The 13,680-nt window shown below is 50.1% G+C and overlaps 5 protein-coding genes across 5 annotated transcripts; 4 read left to right on the top strand and 1 right to left on the bottom strand.

Annotated features, from left to right (window-relative positions):
* Positions 1-31: 31 nt before the first annotated feature.
* Positions 32-5,563, top strand: utp10 (snoRNA-binding rRNA-processing protein UTP10; the record flags this gene model as incomplete). The annotated part of the gene is made up of 3 exons (XM_058468999.1): positions 32-408; positions 472-5,066; positions 5,121-5,563. The coding sequence occupies 3 exons, from the start codon at positions 32-34 to the stop codon at positions 5,561-5,563; spliced, it is 5,415 nt and encodes a 1,804-aa protein (XP_058316845.1).
* Positions 5,564-6,038: 475 nt separating this feature from the next.
* Positions 6,039-6,763, top strand: N7508_010940 (uncharacterized protein; the record flags this gene model as incomplete). The annotated part of the gene is made up of 2 exons (XM_058469000.1): positions 6,039-6,569; positions 6,623-6,763. 2 exons carry the CDS (start codon positions 6,039-6,041, stop codon positions 6,761-6,763), a joined length of 672 nt encoding a protein of 223 aa, XP_058316846.1.
* A 515-nt stretch (positions 6,764-7,278) lies between these two features.
* On the top strand, positions 7,279-7,614 carry N7508_010941 (EthD domain-containing protein; the record flags this gene model as incomplete). Its single annotated transcript, XM_058469001.1, has 1 exon — positions 7,279-7,614. The coding sequence occupies one exon, from the start codon at positions 7,279-7,281 to the stop codon at positions 7,612-7,614; it is 336 nt and encodes a 111-aa protein (XP_058316847.1).
* Positions 7,615-8,807: 1,193 nt separating this feature from the next.
* On the top strand, positions 8,808-10,354 carry N7508_010942 (glycoside hydrolase family 18 protein; the record flags this gene model as incomplete). Its single annotated transcript, XM_058469002.1, has 6 exons — positions 8,808-8,951; positions 9,009-9,380; positions 9,434-9,493; positions 9,545-9,614; positions 9,662-10,201; positions 10,248-10,354. The coding sequence occupies 6 exons, from the start codon at positions 8,808-8,810 to the stop codon at positions 10,352-10,354; spliced, it is 1,293 nt and encodes a 430-aa protein (XP_058316848.1).
* Positions 10,355-10,719: 365 nt separating this feature from the next.
* On the bottom strand, positions 10,720-13,422 carry N7508_010943 (sodium:solute symporter family protein; the record flags this gene model as incomplete). The annotated part of the gene is made up of 12 exons (XM_058469003.1): positions 10,720-10,965; positions 11,019-11,530; positions 11,595-11,913; positions 11,975-12,145; positions 12,193-12,243; positions 12,298-12,484; positions 12,533-12,616; positions 12,669-12,848; positions 12,896-13,023; positions 13,078-13,135; positions 13,186-13,256; positions 13,315-13,422. The coding sequence occupies 12 exons, from the start codon at positions 13,420-13,422 to the stop codon at positions 10,720-10,722; spliced, it is 2,115 nt and encodes a 704-aa protein (XP_058316849.1).
* Between the last annotated feature and the right edge of the window lie 258 nt (positions 13,423-13,680).

Below are 13,680 nucleotides of genomic sequence, written 5' to 3' on the forward strand. Positions count from 1 at the left end.
CGTCGCAAAGCAACGACAAAAAGAAAACGCAATGGCGTCCTCTCTCGCCGCCCAGCTGTCGCAGATTGCGTCCAAGTCGTCGCACGAGCTTGACCTGAAGGCACAGAGGGTATCACACTCACAATCTCTGATTTTCGACCGGAAGGTTGCTGGATCGCAAGACTTCGATACAATTTATGATATTTGTTATGACGGCTTCCAAGAATTGTGCTCCCTGGACCCACGATTCACGGAGTTTGAGCGCACAATTTTCAGTGAGCAGAGCAAGGCGGAGGATCGCAGTCAGATGAACGTCGCTCAGAACCAGGAACTGGACACTGTGGTTGAAGCTTTTCTCGCTTTGGTTGGTGGAAGACTACAGTTAAGCCCTGCAGTAAAAGCTGTAGATTGGCTAGTGCGTCGATTCAGGTAAGTAGAGCCACTACGAGAAGGTGAAGATCGTGGAAAAGGGTAGCTGACCGATCATCGCAGGGTTCATGAGCACAATACGCACGCCGTATTGTTGACATTTTTGCCATACCATACGACACCACTCTTCCTGAACCTTCTATCCATCCTTCCGGACGACCTTACGCCAACATTCAAAGTCCTCAGCCCATACAAGAATAGTCTTATCAACCCGCCGAGACACCCACTCGTTCATAGCGCGGCTACGAATAAGGCTTTCTTTGCCGCATTAAACAACTATGTTTTGAAGGTGTGTCAGCAGCAGGCACAGAGCCATGCATTGCTCGCTTTCTGGGCTGGAATTGTGACGGAGGCCGTTTCAGCAATGTTGGATGCCTCGCGCTCAGGGAAGAGAGAGGCTGAGCAGCAAAAGCACGAAGACATCCTCTTGCGAGTCCTTCCAGTACTCAGCGCTGCCTTCACCATGAAGAAGGTGTCGGAGTTGATCATTGGTTCTTATATGATTTGCGTGGTTCTAGCACAAAAGGCCTTGCTCTCCAACCAGGTGATTGATGGTCTAATGGAAAGCATTGTTGGCTCCTGGACTGAGGAAACCAAGAACTCTGGTCTCATCTGTCTATCATTCCTAGCCCAACAAAAGGCAACTGTTGGTATCTCAAAAAAGGTGTTCAAGAGTATGCTGCGCCTCGAGAACCCCATCAGCCAGCTTTCTGAAGTGGCTACCCAATGCCCGACGTCGAATTTCTTGCTCGGTATTGTTGCCGGCTGCTTGAATGATCTCCACAAGCAAGACAATACCCACCTTTTGCTGCTGTCTTCTATCTTCGAGCGTAAAATGCTTGGCGAGAACGAGACTGGCAAGGCTATGAGCATGGTTCTTGAAGCTGCTTCTAGCTCAGATGAGACCCGTGGAATGTCCATGGATGCGCAGACACAGCTTGCTGAGTTGGTCCAAGCATTCAACCGGTCTGAATCCCTCCGGCCTATCTTCCAAAAGACTTTGACTTTCTCCTCGTTTAACATTCCTGCACTTGAGCACAACTTGCAGACTGTTGTGGAAGCGCCTGTTGCGGCGCCAGCCATTGAAGATGTGGAGATGGCAGATGCAGATGAGCAACCCGATGTGGATGCCTTTTCTCCAGCTCTAGAGTCTTTGAGCCGCGAGCCCTTGTACCCATCTTCTTTCCTTTGCAGGCAATCTATCATTGAATTTGATAACCTTGTACGAGTCTTCGCTTTGGCTGTTGAGTCGGAGGGAAAGGTCGAGCTATTTACCAACTTGCCAATCTTGGGCAAGGCTCAAGCCACCAAGGCTCCTCAATTCCTATCGTTCTTCATCAGAGTTGTCGCCGGTCACTACCCAATTGGCACAAAGATCGGTGCTCTGAGCGTCGTCTCCTCCGTCCTCTCATCTGCTCCCGTTGACTTCGACCCCCAGGCACTTCTGCCATTTCTCTTTGTTGCCCTGTCGGATGCTTCCGAGCGCATTCGCCGCGAGACTTCCGGCGTCCTGGCTATCATCGATTCTTTGTACAAGAAGAATTCGAAGGTCAGTGATAGCTCCAAGCCTTGGGCTTACGACACGATCTACGGCCAGGGTAAGCAATCCTCGGGCATTGTGTGGCTTTCTGCCAAGGACTCTCAAAAGGTCTTGGATCGTGCCTTGCTCCCAGGGCTGGAAGAGTCTATCCTCGATTCAAACCATGTTTCCAGGGCGATCGAGGCTACGCTTCGTGGCAACGTCCTGTCCGAAGCTTCAGGTGCATCCGAACTAAAGAAGTCGCTGCGCATCAACTTCTTCACTTTCATGTGCTCTCACACCGTCAGGATGCCTGTCTTCGCCCCCAAATTCGGCTTGCTGAAGCTTATCAACAGCGTGGAGAAGGTCTCTACCGCTACCCTTACACAGGAGCTTCTTCCCGTGGTCGAGGAATGGCGTCGTTTCAGCGTAAAGGAGGTGGAAGATATTTGCGGCAAGGAACATATCTCGGTGCCTGAGACAGAGCAGCTGGTCGCTGCCATTGTTACCCCACGGGCCCAGGATGCCGTTGATATTCTCCTTTCCAACGTCAGCTCTGGTGCCGAGTCCTTACGGCCAGCCTTTGTTGCAGCTTGCTTTGCCCAGATCAAGCACCTCTGGACTAAGATCCCCGAAGAGCGCCAGCTCTCCGCATCTGAGAAGTTGCTCGACAACTCTCTTGGTCAGTCCGCCAGCTCTCTCGCAAACAACTGTCGCGATGTTCTGCGCAGCGTGGAGCTTTCTGGTGCTGTTCTTGAGCAATTCGTCCAGAAGATCCCCGAGTCTCTTACTGACGTGGAGTCTATTGGCCCTGCACCAAAGCGACGACGCACTAGCCAGAACAACATGATTGCTATGACTGTCAAGGACGAGGCAGAGCTCAGCAAGTTGATGGATAAGATGACTTTCATCTTGGAAGTCGTGGACAGTTCTTCGCCTGAAAACCACCCGGAGCTGGTTGATGGACTATTCCAGACACTTGCTGCCCTCCATCACTTCAAGTCCCAGATCCAGAGTGGTATGAGCTACCTGCTCAGCTTGACCCTGGGAAGTCTGTTGGCCATCGTGAACAAATCCAAGGGATCTGGCAAGCCGCAGTTCGACACCTCTGTGATCCGGGCTGATCTGGTCGTGGATTGTGTGCGTACTACCGACAGCCCACAAGTTCAGAACGTGGCTCTCCTTCTCGTGGGCAGTCTGTCCATCATTGCCCCTGAGTTGGTCCTCCACAGCGTCATGCCCATCTTCACCTTCATGGGCACTAGCGTTCTCCGCAAGGATGATGACTACTCCGTTTCGGTCATTGACCAGACCATTGACCAAGTTGTTCCTGCTCTAATTCAATCTCTGCGTAGCCAAAAGAGGGATGTTGTTTCTGGAACTTCAGAGCTCCTGCTCAGCTTCACTGCTGCCTTTGAGCACATTCCCTCGCACCGTCGTCTCAGACTCTTCCATGCTCTTATCACCAAGCTTGGAACACAGGATTTCCTGTTCGCTGTCCTGGCCATGCTTGCCAACCGTTATTCAACTGACAAGGATGTTCTGACTTTGATGACTGGCCTGGTGTCGGATGCCTCTCCTGTTGTGGAATTGACCACTTACAGCAAGTACCTCAACCTTGTCACCGACTCTTTCAAGACCAAGCCAGGCATTTCTCAAGTGCTTCTGGGCATTGGCAGCGAAGATGGACGTGATCCCCAGAGGGTCTCTGTTGATCTCCTCCGCGACCTTGCTCACCTGCTCAAGCACTCTACTCTCAAATCCAAGCTTGAAACTGCCTTCGAGTTGGAGGGCCAGGATGCCGATCTGTCCCGTGCATGCTTCTCTCGTGTTCTCGAGCAGGTACTGGGTATCGGCGAGGCCGTGCAGAGCATGAAGCCTGTCAGCCAGGCTTGTGGCGAGGTCCTCGGCTCCTTGTTCAGCACCCTGTCTCTTGTCGATTTCTTGGATACCATTGAGGTTCTACTCCAAGGTCCCAACGATGAGCTCCGCCGCAAGGTCCTCCGCCTTCTCGAGACCCGTCTCCGCCAGACCCCTGAGCGTGACAACTTGTCCCAGATCCGCGTTCTTGACTTCATTCCCAACTTAGTTGGTATTGTCGAGTCCTCTCCGGATACGCTACTCAAGCACGCTGCTGTTTCCTGTATCGACCGTATTACCGACAAGTACGGCCGCAAGGACCCTTCCAAGATCATCCCTGCTGCTAGAGTTGTTGCCAGCGAGTCGTGTATTGGCCAGAGCGACGACCGTATCCGCTACATGGGTATCCTGTGCCTTGCCTCTATGGCCGAGGTTCTGGGCCAGTCTTTGATTCCTGCACTTCCCGATACTCTGAAGCGCTCTGTCGAGCTGCTCGAGTTGAGTTTGACACCGGAGAAGGAGAACTCACGACTCCATGATGCTGTCTACACTCTCTTCTCGGCTCTCTTCGTCCACCTTCCATTCATGATTTCCGCTGCTCATCTGGACAAGATTATTCTCCTCTCTTTCAAGTCTGCCAACGCGGATATTGAAGAGAGCAGTGATGATAGCCGCCAAGAGACTCTGCGCTTGATGGCTCGCAAGGTTGATGTCAGTGCCACTCTCGGTGCTGTGGATCGTAACTGGCAGAAGGCCGTTGAGGCCGGTCCCGCCGCCGTTAACGAGATCCTGCAAGTTGTTACATTGGCCGTTGAGAAGCACCCCAAGTCGACCATTGCCAAGAACATCACTGTGCTCACAAATATCATCTTCAAGGCCTTTGATCTGCGCCGTGAACAAGTCGCCCTTGGTGACGCCGCCATCTTCGAAGCCTCTGATATTGACGAAGCTGAGACTGCGGTTAACGACGTCACGATCAAGATGATATACAAGCTGAATGACAGCACCTTCCGTCCTATCTTCCTCAAGTTCGTTGAGTGGGCCACCACTGGCGCTCCCAAGAAGGATGAGCAAGCTCAGGTGTCGCGCCTTACGACTTTCTACAAGTTCCTCGAGGTCTTCTTCGGTACTCTCCAGTCAATTGTCACTGGATACTCCAGCTACATCCTGGAGAACGTGGTCCAGGTTCTCAGCACCGTCGGTCCATCCAAGGCCCACAAGTCTCTTTGGTTGGCAGCTCTTCGCATGCTCCGCAACGCTTTCGAGCATGATCAGGATGGTATTTTATTCCCACTCTCCCATATTACATGAACATCGCTAACAATTGAGACAGAATTCTGGCAGAGCCCCTCTCACTTGGCCAGCATTTCCGGCCCTCTGATCGCCCAACTCGGCCATGCAACCAGCACGACCACCTCGAACATGGTCATCGCCGATGTTGTTCCTACAATCACAGAGCTTGCCATCGCTGCCGACTCTACGGATAACCACAAGGAGCTTAACTCCGCCTTGATGAAGTACCTTCGTCCCTCATCTGCTCCCAATGCCCGCTCCGCTGGTGGTGACGACCCGCACACCCGCCTTGCAGCCCTCAAGACCGAACAGGCTCTTACTGAACAATTGGGTGAGGAGTGGCTTGCACTTCTTCCCGAGATGCTGCCCTACATCAGTGAGTTGATGGAGGATGAGGACGAGAATGTTGAGAGAGAAGTTCGGAGATGGGTTAAGCAGATCGAGAAGGTGCTTGGTGAGCGCCTGGATGATATGTTGACTTAGGTGGTTGTGTTATGATTGTGTATAAAAATTCGCATTTCTTGGCGTCCATAGATGAAGCCCGGTGGAGGGCTTGCAGGCAGTAATCTACGGATGGTCTGTACCAAAAATTGATTATTCCAATATTGTTTCTTGCATCTTGTAATGCGAATGCACAGCTAGACCTTTTACGAGTCGAGATCCTTTACTCTTAGTACAGAAGTGATTCGAACACTGAAGGTGCTGTACAGCCCTAGTTGGTCAAGGTACTGCTTAGGCCGTAAGTCATTCGATGAGTGCCTGCTTTGTATTGCTTTTGTATTTGGAGCTGTTTTGATTGCTCGGTTTTCCTGTTCTTGTTGCTCTGGCATCTTCTATCACCGCTTCTCCATCACTCATTTTGTCTGATCCATCGAACTCGACCTGGGCATTCCTGGCCTCTTGACTCAACCTTTACCCAGCAAAGTCATGACCCAGTGAACAGATCCTCCGGTTTAAAATGGAACATAACAGCCCCCTTCTCGCCAGTCAGCGTGCACTTACCACCGCTGAGATTCTCTGTATCATCTTCACATTTTTGTCGCCTCGCTACTATCGCACGCAGGAGAAGCCAAAGTCAGCCCGAGGACGATTTGCCTTGTTGAACTGCACTCTGGTCAACAGCACCTGGTCCTCTGAGGCAATACGTGCTCTCTGGGTTGAACCCACTGCATACTCCAGGCATACGCTGGGATGGATTTTCGACTGGGTTCCTGTACGTCGTCGGCAGGTCTATGCAGATATTGTTCTCAGAGCAACCATACACACTGTTATCCGCATGGACATGATTAGGTCTTTTGATGGGGTCAATCTACGTAAACTCCAGTCTCTGACACTGTTGGTTCATACGCCTGCACACAGTGTCATCATGATACCTCTAATCACGCATCCTTCGGTCGAGCACTTGTCTATTGGGTCTGTGAACGGGTATTTCGATAAAGACAAGGAAATGGCTGCCGCAATGTGGGAAAAGCTTTTCAAAAGTATTGCGGTATGTTGACCTACTTGATATGTTTCTTTACCACACTAACCAGCCATTGATAGGAGCTTTTTCCCAACCTGAGAAGCCTTCACTTTCAAGAAAAAGTTTTCAAAGACCTCCGAATCCTGGTCAAACTTAAGCGTGACCTACAATTGAAGTCCTTGAGGCAAAAGACATGGGAGGCACCAACTGTTGATGTTTGAACGCACATTGATTTCCCTTTGTCAGTCATGTTCACTAACCTTGATAGGTACCGCTGCTCGATTGGATGCGCGTTTGATACTTGAATCTCGTTACACATGATGCGCGTATCACACGCAGGATGCGTTACTCTCATAACATGCATGTTGAGTTGACCGTTTTGTATTGCGGTCCGTTAATTTGTCTTAGCAATAGTCAAATCATTGCAATGCTTGTTACACTGTGAATTCCCCTATTCCCATACCGCCTTTTCATTCTCAGATAGAATTCCCGAGACTCGAACGACTAATTTTGTTGAAATTCAAGAAAATCTGCAAAGGATTCCTAGTCGTTGTATCGCGAATCACCAGTTCGATCCCATTCATTGCTTTTCATGCGGGGGCCAACCCTTACACAACTTCTGACAAGAAGTGATCTGGTCCTGTTAAGCTTCTCACATTTGTCAGGTGTACAGACTTATATTGCAAACACAGCCAGTCCGATCTGCACCCAACCTTGAATTGACATCACCGAAACAATGCCCATCAGCGCTCTCCTCTATGTTTCTCGCAAACCCAACATCTCATCGGAAGACTTCAGAAAGCATTATGAAGCACACCTGGAGCTACTCAAGAAACTAGCAGGGGACGGTCTTCCTCTTTCGCACAAACGGAGCTACATCGCGCGCACGACAGTCACATCCCCTCCTGACGACGCCACCACACGCAACTCCCGCACGCCGGGCACTATCTGCCACGGGCAGCAGACAGAACTCGACTTTGATGTCTATGCTGAACTTACTTTTGCCGATCAGGCTGCGTTTGAAGCTCTGCATGCCAGGGTTACGGCCACGGATGCGGTCGCGCAGATTTGACGAGTAGAAGTTCTTGGACCCTTCGAGAACGGGAATCGCTATGAGTGAGGATGTGTTCGAGACTCATTCTTGAGTATTTTGGGTCGGATCTTCTTCATGGAGCCTCATTCGGGGGTATGTACGGTATCCGTCTTGGGTCCGGGGTGTACATGTACATCCGAATGTCGCATCTTCGAAGTTGTAGAGCAAAGACTATCAGACCTGCACTGTGATAAGTTGTATCGACCTAGATCACTCTAACGTGAAGATCTCTGCCAAATCTTGCCTCGGTCACATTCGGAGTACATGGCTACTTGGCTACTTGGCTAGAAGTTATACATCGCAAGTATACACACGTGAGCCCCCTGGATCACCAGGTTTTGTATCTTCACCCCCTTCATGCACATGTCCCGGTCGCATGGCTTGATCGTTACATTGGCTTATCTGGCGGACCTGGTTCCTGCATGAAACTTGTCCCTGTTCTCTCTAATTTGGCACATTTGGCTTAGCCCCTAAGCGCTAACTCATTGGCATCAATTTATTTGCCTTTGAATGCTACCTCTAGTTACATTCACCCCTAAGCCCGATAACAAGGTGTTGCTTCACCCTCTAAGCCCGGCATGAACTAATATGTCCCGAGCTCCTGTTACAACTTGCAGATGACAATGTCACCCATCCCCAGACAGGCCCTTGGCCGATTGGCTGGGATTTCTTCACTCCCCACGCGGGCAGAGATTCGAGTCGGCAGAAAGCACCAAAGCCTGATTTCAAACTGTAACACACATGGCTATGATGTTCGCGATCCTCGACTACGCGCATTTGTTCGGGGTTGTGGTGGACAGGCTAGTGGCGCTACCTCATTTCCACTGATACTCCGAGGACACATCGGTCCATGTGGACTAGACTAAAGAAGGTGACGGACTGCATTGTGATTGATTCTCCCGATGGATAGCGTGTGAGCGTATTGGTCTATTGTAGTTACTCTGCAGGGTCTCGTCTGAGATGTGTATTGAGGGGGTGAATAATGCCCTCTTGTATGTCACAATGATCAGGACAACCTCAGAAACTGTTTGTCGACCTCGACTACAAATACTTGTTTTCTCCCTTCTTTGACTTCTTCGGCTTCATCCTCGACAACTCTCTCTCTCTCTCTCTCTTCCCCACGCTGGCTGGACCGAGCTTTCTATCGGACACAATCTTGACACTCCTTCACCATGCAATTTGTCCTTCCTTTCTTGCTAGGCCTTGCGTGGCTCGCCAACGCAGCCTACATCCCTTCCTTGACTAAGACCAATGCCACTGATTTGGTTGCTCGTGAGGTCGACGGATATCGCTCCGTGGCCTACTTTGTGAACTGGGTATGTCCATCCGTCGACATATACTCCACACTCGACAAGACTAATCAAATACTATAGGGCATCTATGCTCGCAACTACCAGCCTCAGGATATTCCTGCTGAGAAACTGACTCACATTCTCTACGCGTTTGCCAACATCCAGAATGATGGTACCGTGGTCCTGTCGGACACTTGGTCTGACACGGACAAGCACTACCCCACTGATTCCTGGACTGATACCGGCAACAATGTCTATGGCTGTGTCAAACAGCTTTTCCTCCTCAAGAAGAAAAACCGCAATCTCAAGATTCTCTTGTCGATTGGTGGCTGGACCTACTCTCCCAGATTTGCCCCTGCCTTTGATACTGAGGGCGGACGCCAGAAGTTTGCGGACAGCTCTGTCGAGCTGCTCAAGGACTTGGGCTTTGATGGTCTTGATGTTGATTATGAGGTGAGTTTGCTATCCCGTCCTTTCTCCTGGTGATTGATGCTGATATCAGGCAGTACCCTGCCAATGATGATCAGGCGGACAAGTTTGTCGATGCCCTCCGCCGAACTCGTCAGGTACGTTCCTACTTCGGTTACTGATAACGCTGCTGACCCTGACCCTCTCAGGCTTTGGATTCGTACAGCTCAGCCAACGCCGGCGGCTACCATTTCTTGCTTACAACCGCATCCCCTGCTGGTACGTCTCTTTCCTGTCTTATATCTTGACAACGCTCACCAGACCAGGTCCCGCCAACTACCAGAAACAGCACCTCTCCCAGATGGACCAGTATCTCGACTTCTGGAACCTGATGGCCTACGACTACTCCGGAAGCTGGGACACCATTGCCGGCCATGACGCCAACCTCCACGCATCCAGCAGTAACCCAGCCAGCACTCCCTTCAACACGGACCAAGCGATCGATTACTACACTTCGCACGGAGTTGCTTCCGACAAGATTGTCCTGGGCATGCCTCTATACGGCCGGGCATTTGCTGAAACCGATGGCCCTGGCCAGTCTTACAATGGTGTTGGTGCTGGTAGTTGGGAGAACGGTATCTGGGACTACAAGGTCCTCCCTCAGTCTGGGTGTGCTGTCACAAACTTGGATCAAGAGGGTGCTAGCTACTGCTACAACTCTGCTTCCCGCTTGTTTATCAGCTATGATACTCCTGATATTGCCCGCCAGAAGGCTGAGTACATCAAGTCTCGGGGTCTTGGGGGTGGTATGTGGTGGGAGCTCAGCGGTGATAAGACTGATGGTGACAGCTTGATCTCCCAGGCAAGTTGCATTCAACATTCATGTGTCACATTGACCATCTTGCTAACAAGCGTTACAGGTTGTCAACACCGTTGGTGGCACTGGCTCTCTGGACAAGACCCAGAACCAGCTGAGCTACCCTGCCTCCAAGTACGATAACTTGAAGGCTGGTTTCTGATTGATTTCTTTCTATCTTCTATGTTGATATTTCAGTCCCTTGGACATACTTTCGCTAACACATGGAGTGGGATTTGTGACTCTTTACATTGTGTGGGCTCTTTATCGCCTTGATGGTTGATGGGTACGCTCATAGGTTTTGTATCTAGCTTCACGGGATCGGTTTACTGAATATGAAAGATACTTCACTCGTTTGATGTTTCTGAATACTTGTAGGACATAATCTGCCAAGTAAAATCAAAACGGTTAATATTAGAATAAAAACATCTAACCCGATCGAGATTTAATCTCAGACATTGCAGAACTCACTGGATAAAGACCATTACCTTTCTCCGCTAAGCGCTTTCATTTCCTGTGCCTGCAAAATCACTCCTTGACCTCTTGAGTATCACCCGTGCGTGTAGCATCGCTGATAGACCCAGCAGAAGGAGAAGCACTGGTGCCATCCTTCTCATGACTGAGCACCGTACCAGCAATATTGTCCCGTCCTTTCAATCCACGATAGACATCTCGAATCTGCTGAACACCGCCATCGAAGATAGGATAGAACATAGCGACCAGCATACTAAGCCAGAGCCAGATAATGCCGACAACAACCCAGGCCGTATAGAACTGCACAGTTGTTAGCAAATGCAACAAAGTACAACAACGAGAACGAGGCATACCTTCTTATTGAACACATAGCCTGAGCCATACATCGGCAACGGCCAAATAACCCACTGACCCAAGAATGTCGCAATAGCCCAAACAGCAGCAATTCGTTCCCACCGCTTCAACTCCTTATTTTCAGTCCCGCCACCCCCATCTTCAAGACTCTTACTCCCAGTTGGCAGAACGTGATTATGATGCACAGTAGTCAGATCCCACTCAAGTGTTTCAAGCGAGAGTTTCTCCTGCTTGAAATCATCCCAGTTATAATTCTGCGGTTTGACAAGCGTTATCAAGACGGAGTAGACGATTGGGGACATGCAGGATGCCACAGTGCCGTATAGACACGGGAGGACCTGGCCTGTTGAGGCGACAGATACTTCGCCGCTAAAGTGCGAGGCTGTTCCTAGCCAGACTGCTAGTCCTGTGGCAAGGCCTAGGACTGGTGAGAGGATTGCTGCAGCTTTGCTTTGACGCTTCCAGAGGATTGTGAATATCATTGGGAAGATTCCTGGGCAGGTTACGACGCCTGTGAGTTGTTAGTGTTTGTCGAGAGAAGGTAGGGGGGGGGGGGGGGGAGAAGTGAGTGAGACCGAGCATGTATAGTGTCCAGCCTAGATCGATGCCCACATAGTGGAGCATGGTGCTGAAACCAGCAGAGAAAGCAGCGAAGAAGATGACGCCGAAATGGCTGGATCGGATCAGGTCACGATCTGTTGCCTTCTTTTTGACGTATTCGCGGTACACGTCGAAACTGAGGATTGAGCTGACTGCGATTACTTGGGCTGAGAGGGTTGATGTGCACGCCATGAATGTCATGAGGAAAACTGCTGCTGCGCCGCCTTTGCCTGCCATTGTCATGGCGGCATAGGGGAGAACTAGGCCTCCAGATACTTCTGACGTGGTCATCCTCTGTAGATGAACGATGTGTTTAGATGCTGTTTTGTTTGTTTGGAAGTGGTGGACTACTGACCCGTGGGAATGTTGGGAAGTTAGGTTGATTCTCTAGTCCCAAGGCAATGGAGCTCATACCTGTTCCGAGACCCCATGGAATGGCAAAGTAGGCAATTCCACCAATGGTATATCCGGGGACTACTGCAGCTGGCGAGGCAGAGAATGCTTTAATAAAGTAACTCGTGTCCATCTTAGGGATGTTAGAGATGCTAGGTGTAGGAGGCATATACTACTCACGATGACTAGACCAAAGTTGCCAAGGGTGTGGAGGATCCCAAACAGAATCGCCTTTTAGGCTGTCAGTGAGGATTTCTTCGTAGTGGGGTGGGAGGTCAAGCTAACACTCTTCGATGTCATAGTCAAATAAGTCCCATCCTGGTTCCCAGAAACTGGATGACGCTGTGCAGCTGCCTGGACAAGTTCAAAGAGACGGCCTATGGACCCAACTTCTTCGATGGAAAAGGCCTTCACCGAAAAGTAGCAGGCGATGATCATGATAATTGCCGTGTGGAAATAGTCAGTCAGGAAGCTGTTGCGGTGTTAGCAGACCGAGGCTCGAGAGGGTACGGTTCCTTACGTTGCTTTAATTCCACCAACAAATGTATATACTGTGACTCCGACCGGTAGCAAGAATGTCGCCGCAATAATGTGCATTCCAGTACTGGCATCGTGGGTTAGCAAAATAATAACCAAAGTGGTTTAATAATCCTTACACAGCGGTAATGACAGCCGCAGCACCAAGCAACATATTAGCACAAGCAAAAATATTATTCACCAGGCACAGAATCATGAAGACCATATGTGCCACATGTCCTGTGTTGTAGCCATTATCAGCCACCATCTTATCCAGCAAGGGTCGCTGAAGACCCCCTACCATATCGAATCCGCACAACCTCAAGCGAGGTATGTGCTGCGGGAATTTTCCGTTTACAAGAGATACCGAGTAACGCGAAGAACACGATCATCGGACTGCAACCAGCAGCAAACCAGAAACCAGAATGGGCCGGCGACACCATAATCGTATCCGACAAAAGATGAGCCGAGTAAGGCGGTTGACCAAAGCCATGACTATATTGTCCACTTTTGTTAGTATTCTTCTGTGGTTCTGGCAAGGGGGCGTACCGAGATCACGGCCGACGCAGTCAGACCCGTGCGGACAGTGCGGTTCGCAGTCATGAACCTGTTCTCTGGGTCAGTCCTTGTTGGGCTTCCATTGAGCGAGTTCCATACATTTCCGTTTTCTTGTTATCTTCTCCGGTGGTTTTCTTTAATACCTTGGTGATGAGCATCATGACTGGGAACTATTAGCTAAGACATCAAGATCAAAGGTCTGAAGCACTTACCAAGGGCAATGATAACACCAATGACAACAACAACAACAACAACAACAACAACGACATAGCCAACAGCCTGAGATAGCGGAGGCTGGACACTTGAAACGCCATCACGAACGTACAAGTTCGACATTATGCAGTTTAGAGCTCACAGCTCAGGAGAAATAAAAGGGAAATTTTGATTAAACAGGGCACTGAGATCTGGAGTCATACATATATAAATTCAGGGTTCAGCATATGATCAGCGAGTAGTACCGAGGGCATGGAGCTGGACGGATCTATGCTCAATGGTGTTCGTCGGCTGCAATATGCAGGATTTAGTCTCAGGGACAGGGAGGGAGAAATGAGGTTCTTTCGTCAGAAGGGATCATGATAGGGCCCACAATGGCTT

Source organism: Penicillium antarcticum, assembly GCF_028974205.1.
Source record: "Penicillium antarcticum strain IBT 31339 chromosome Unknown utg000009l_segment0_segment0, whole genome shotgun sequence".
NCBI classification, from domain to species: domain Eukaryota; kingdom Fungi; phylum Ascomycota; class Eurotiomycetes; order Eurotiales; family Aspergillaceae; genus Penicillium; species Penicillium antarcticum.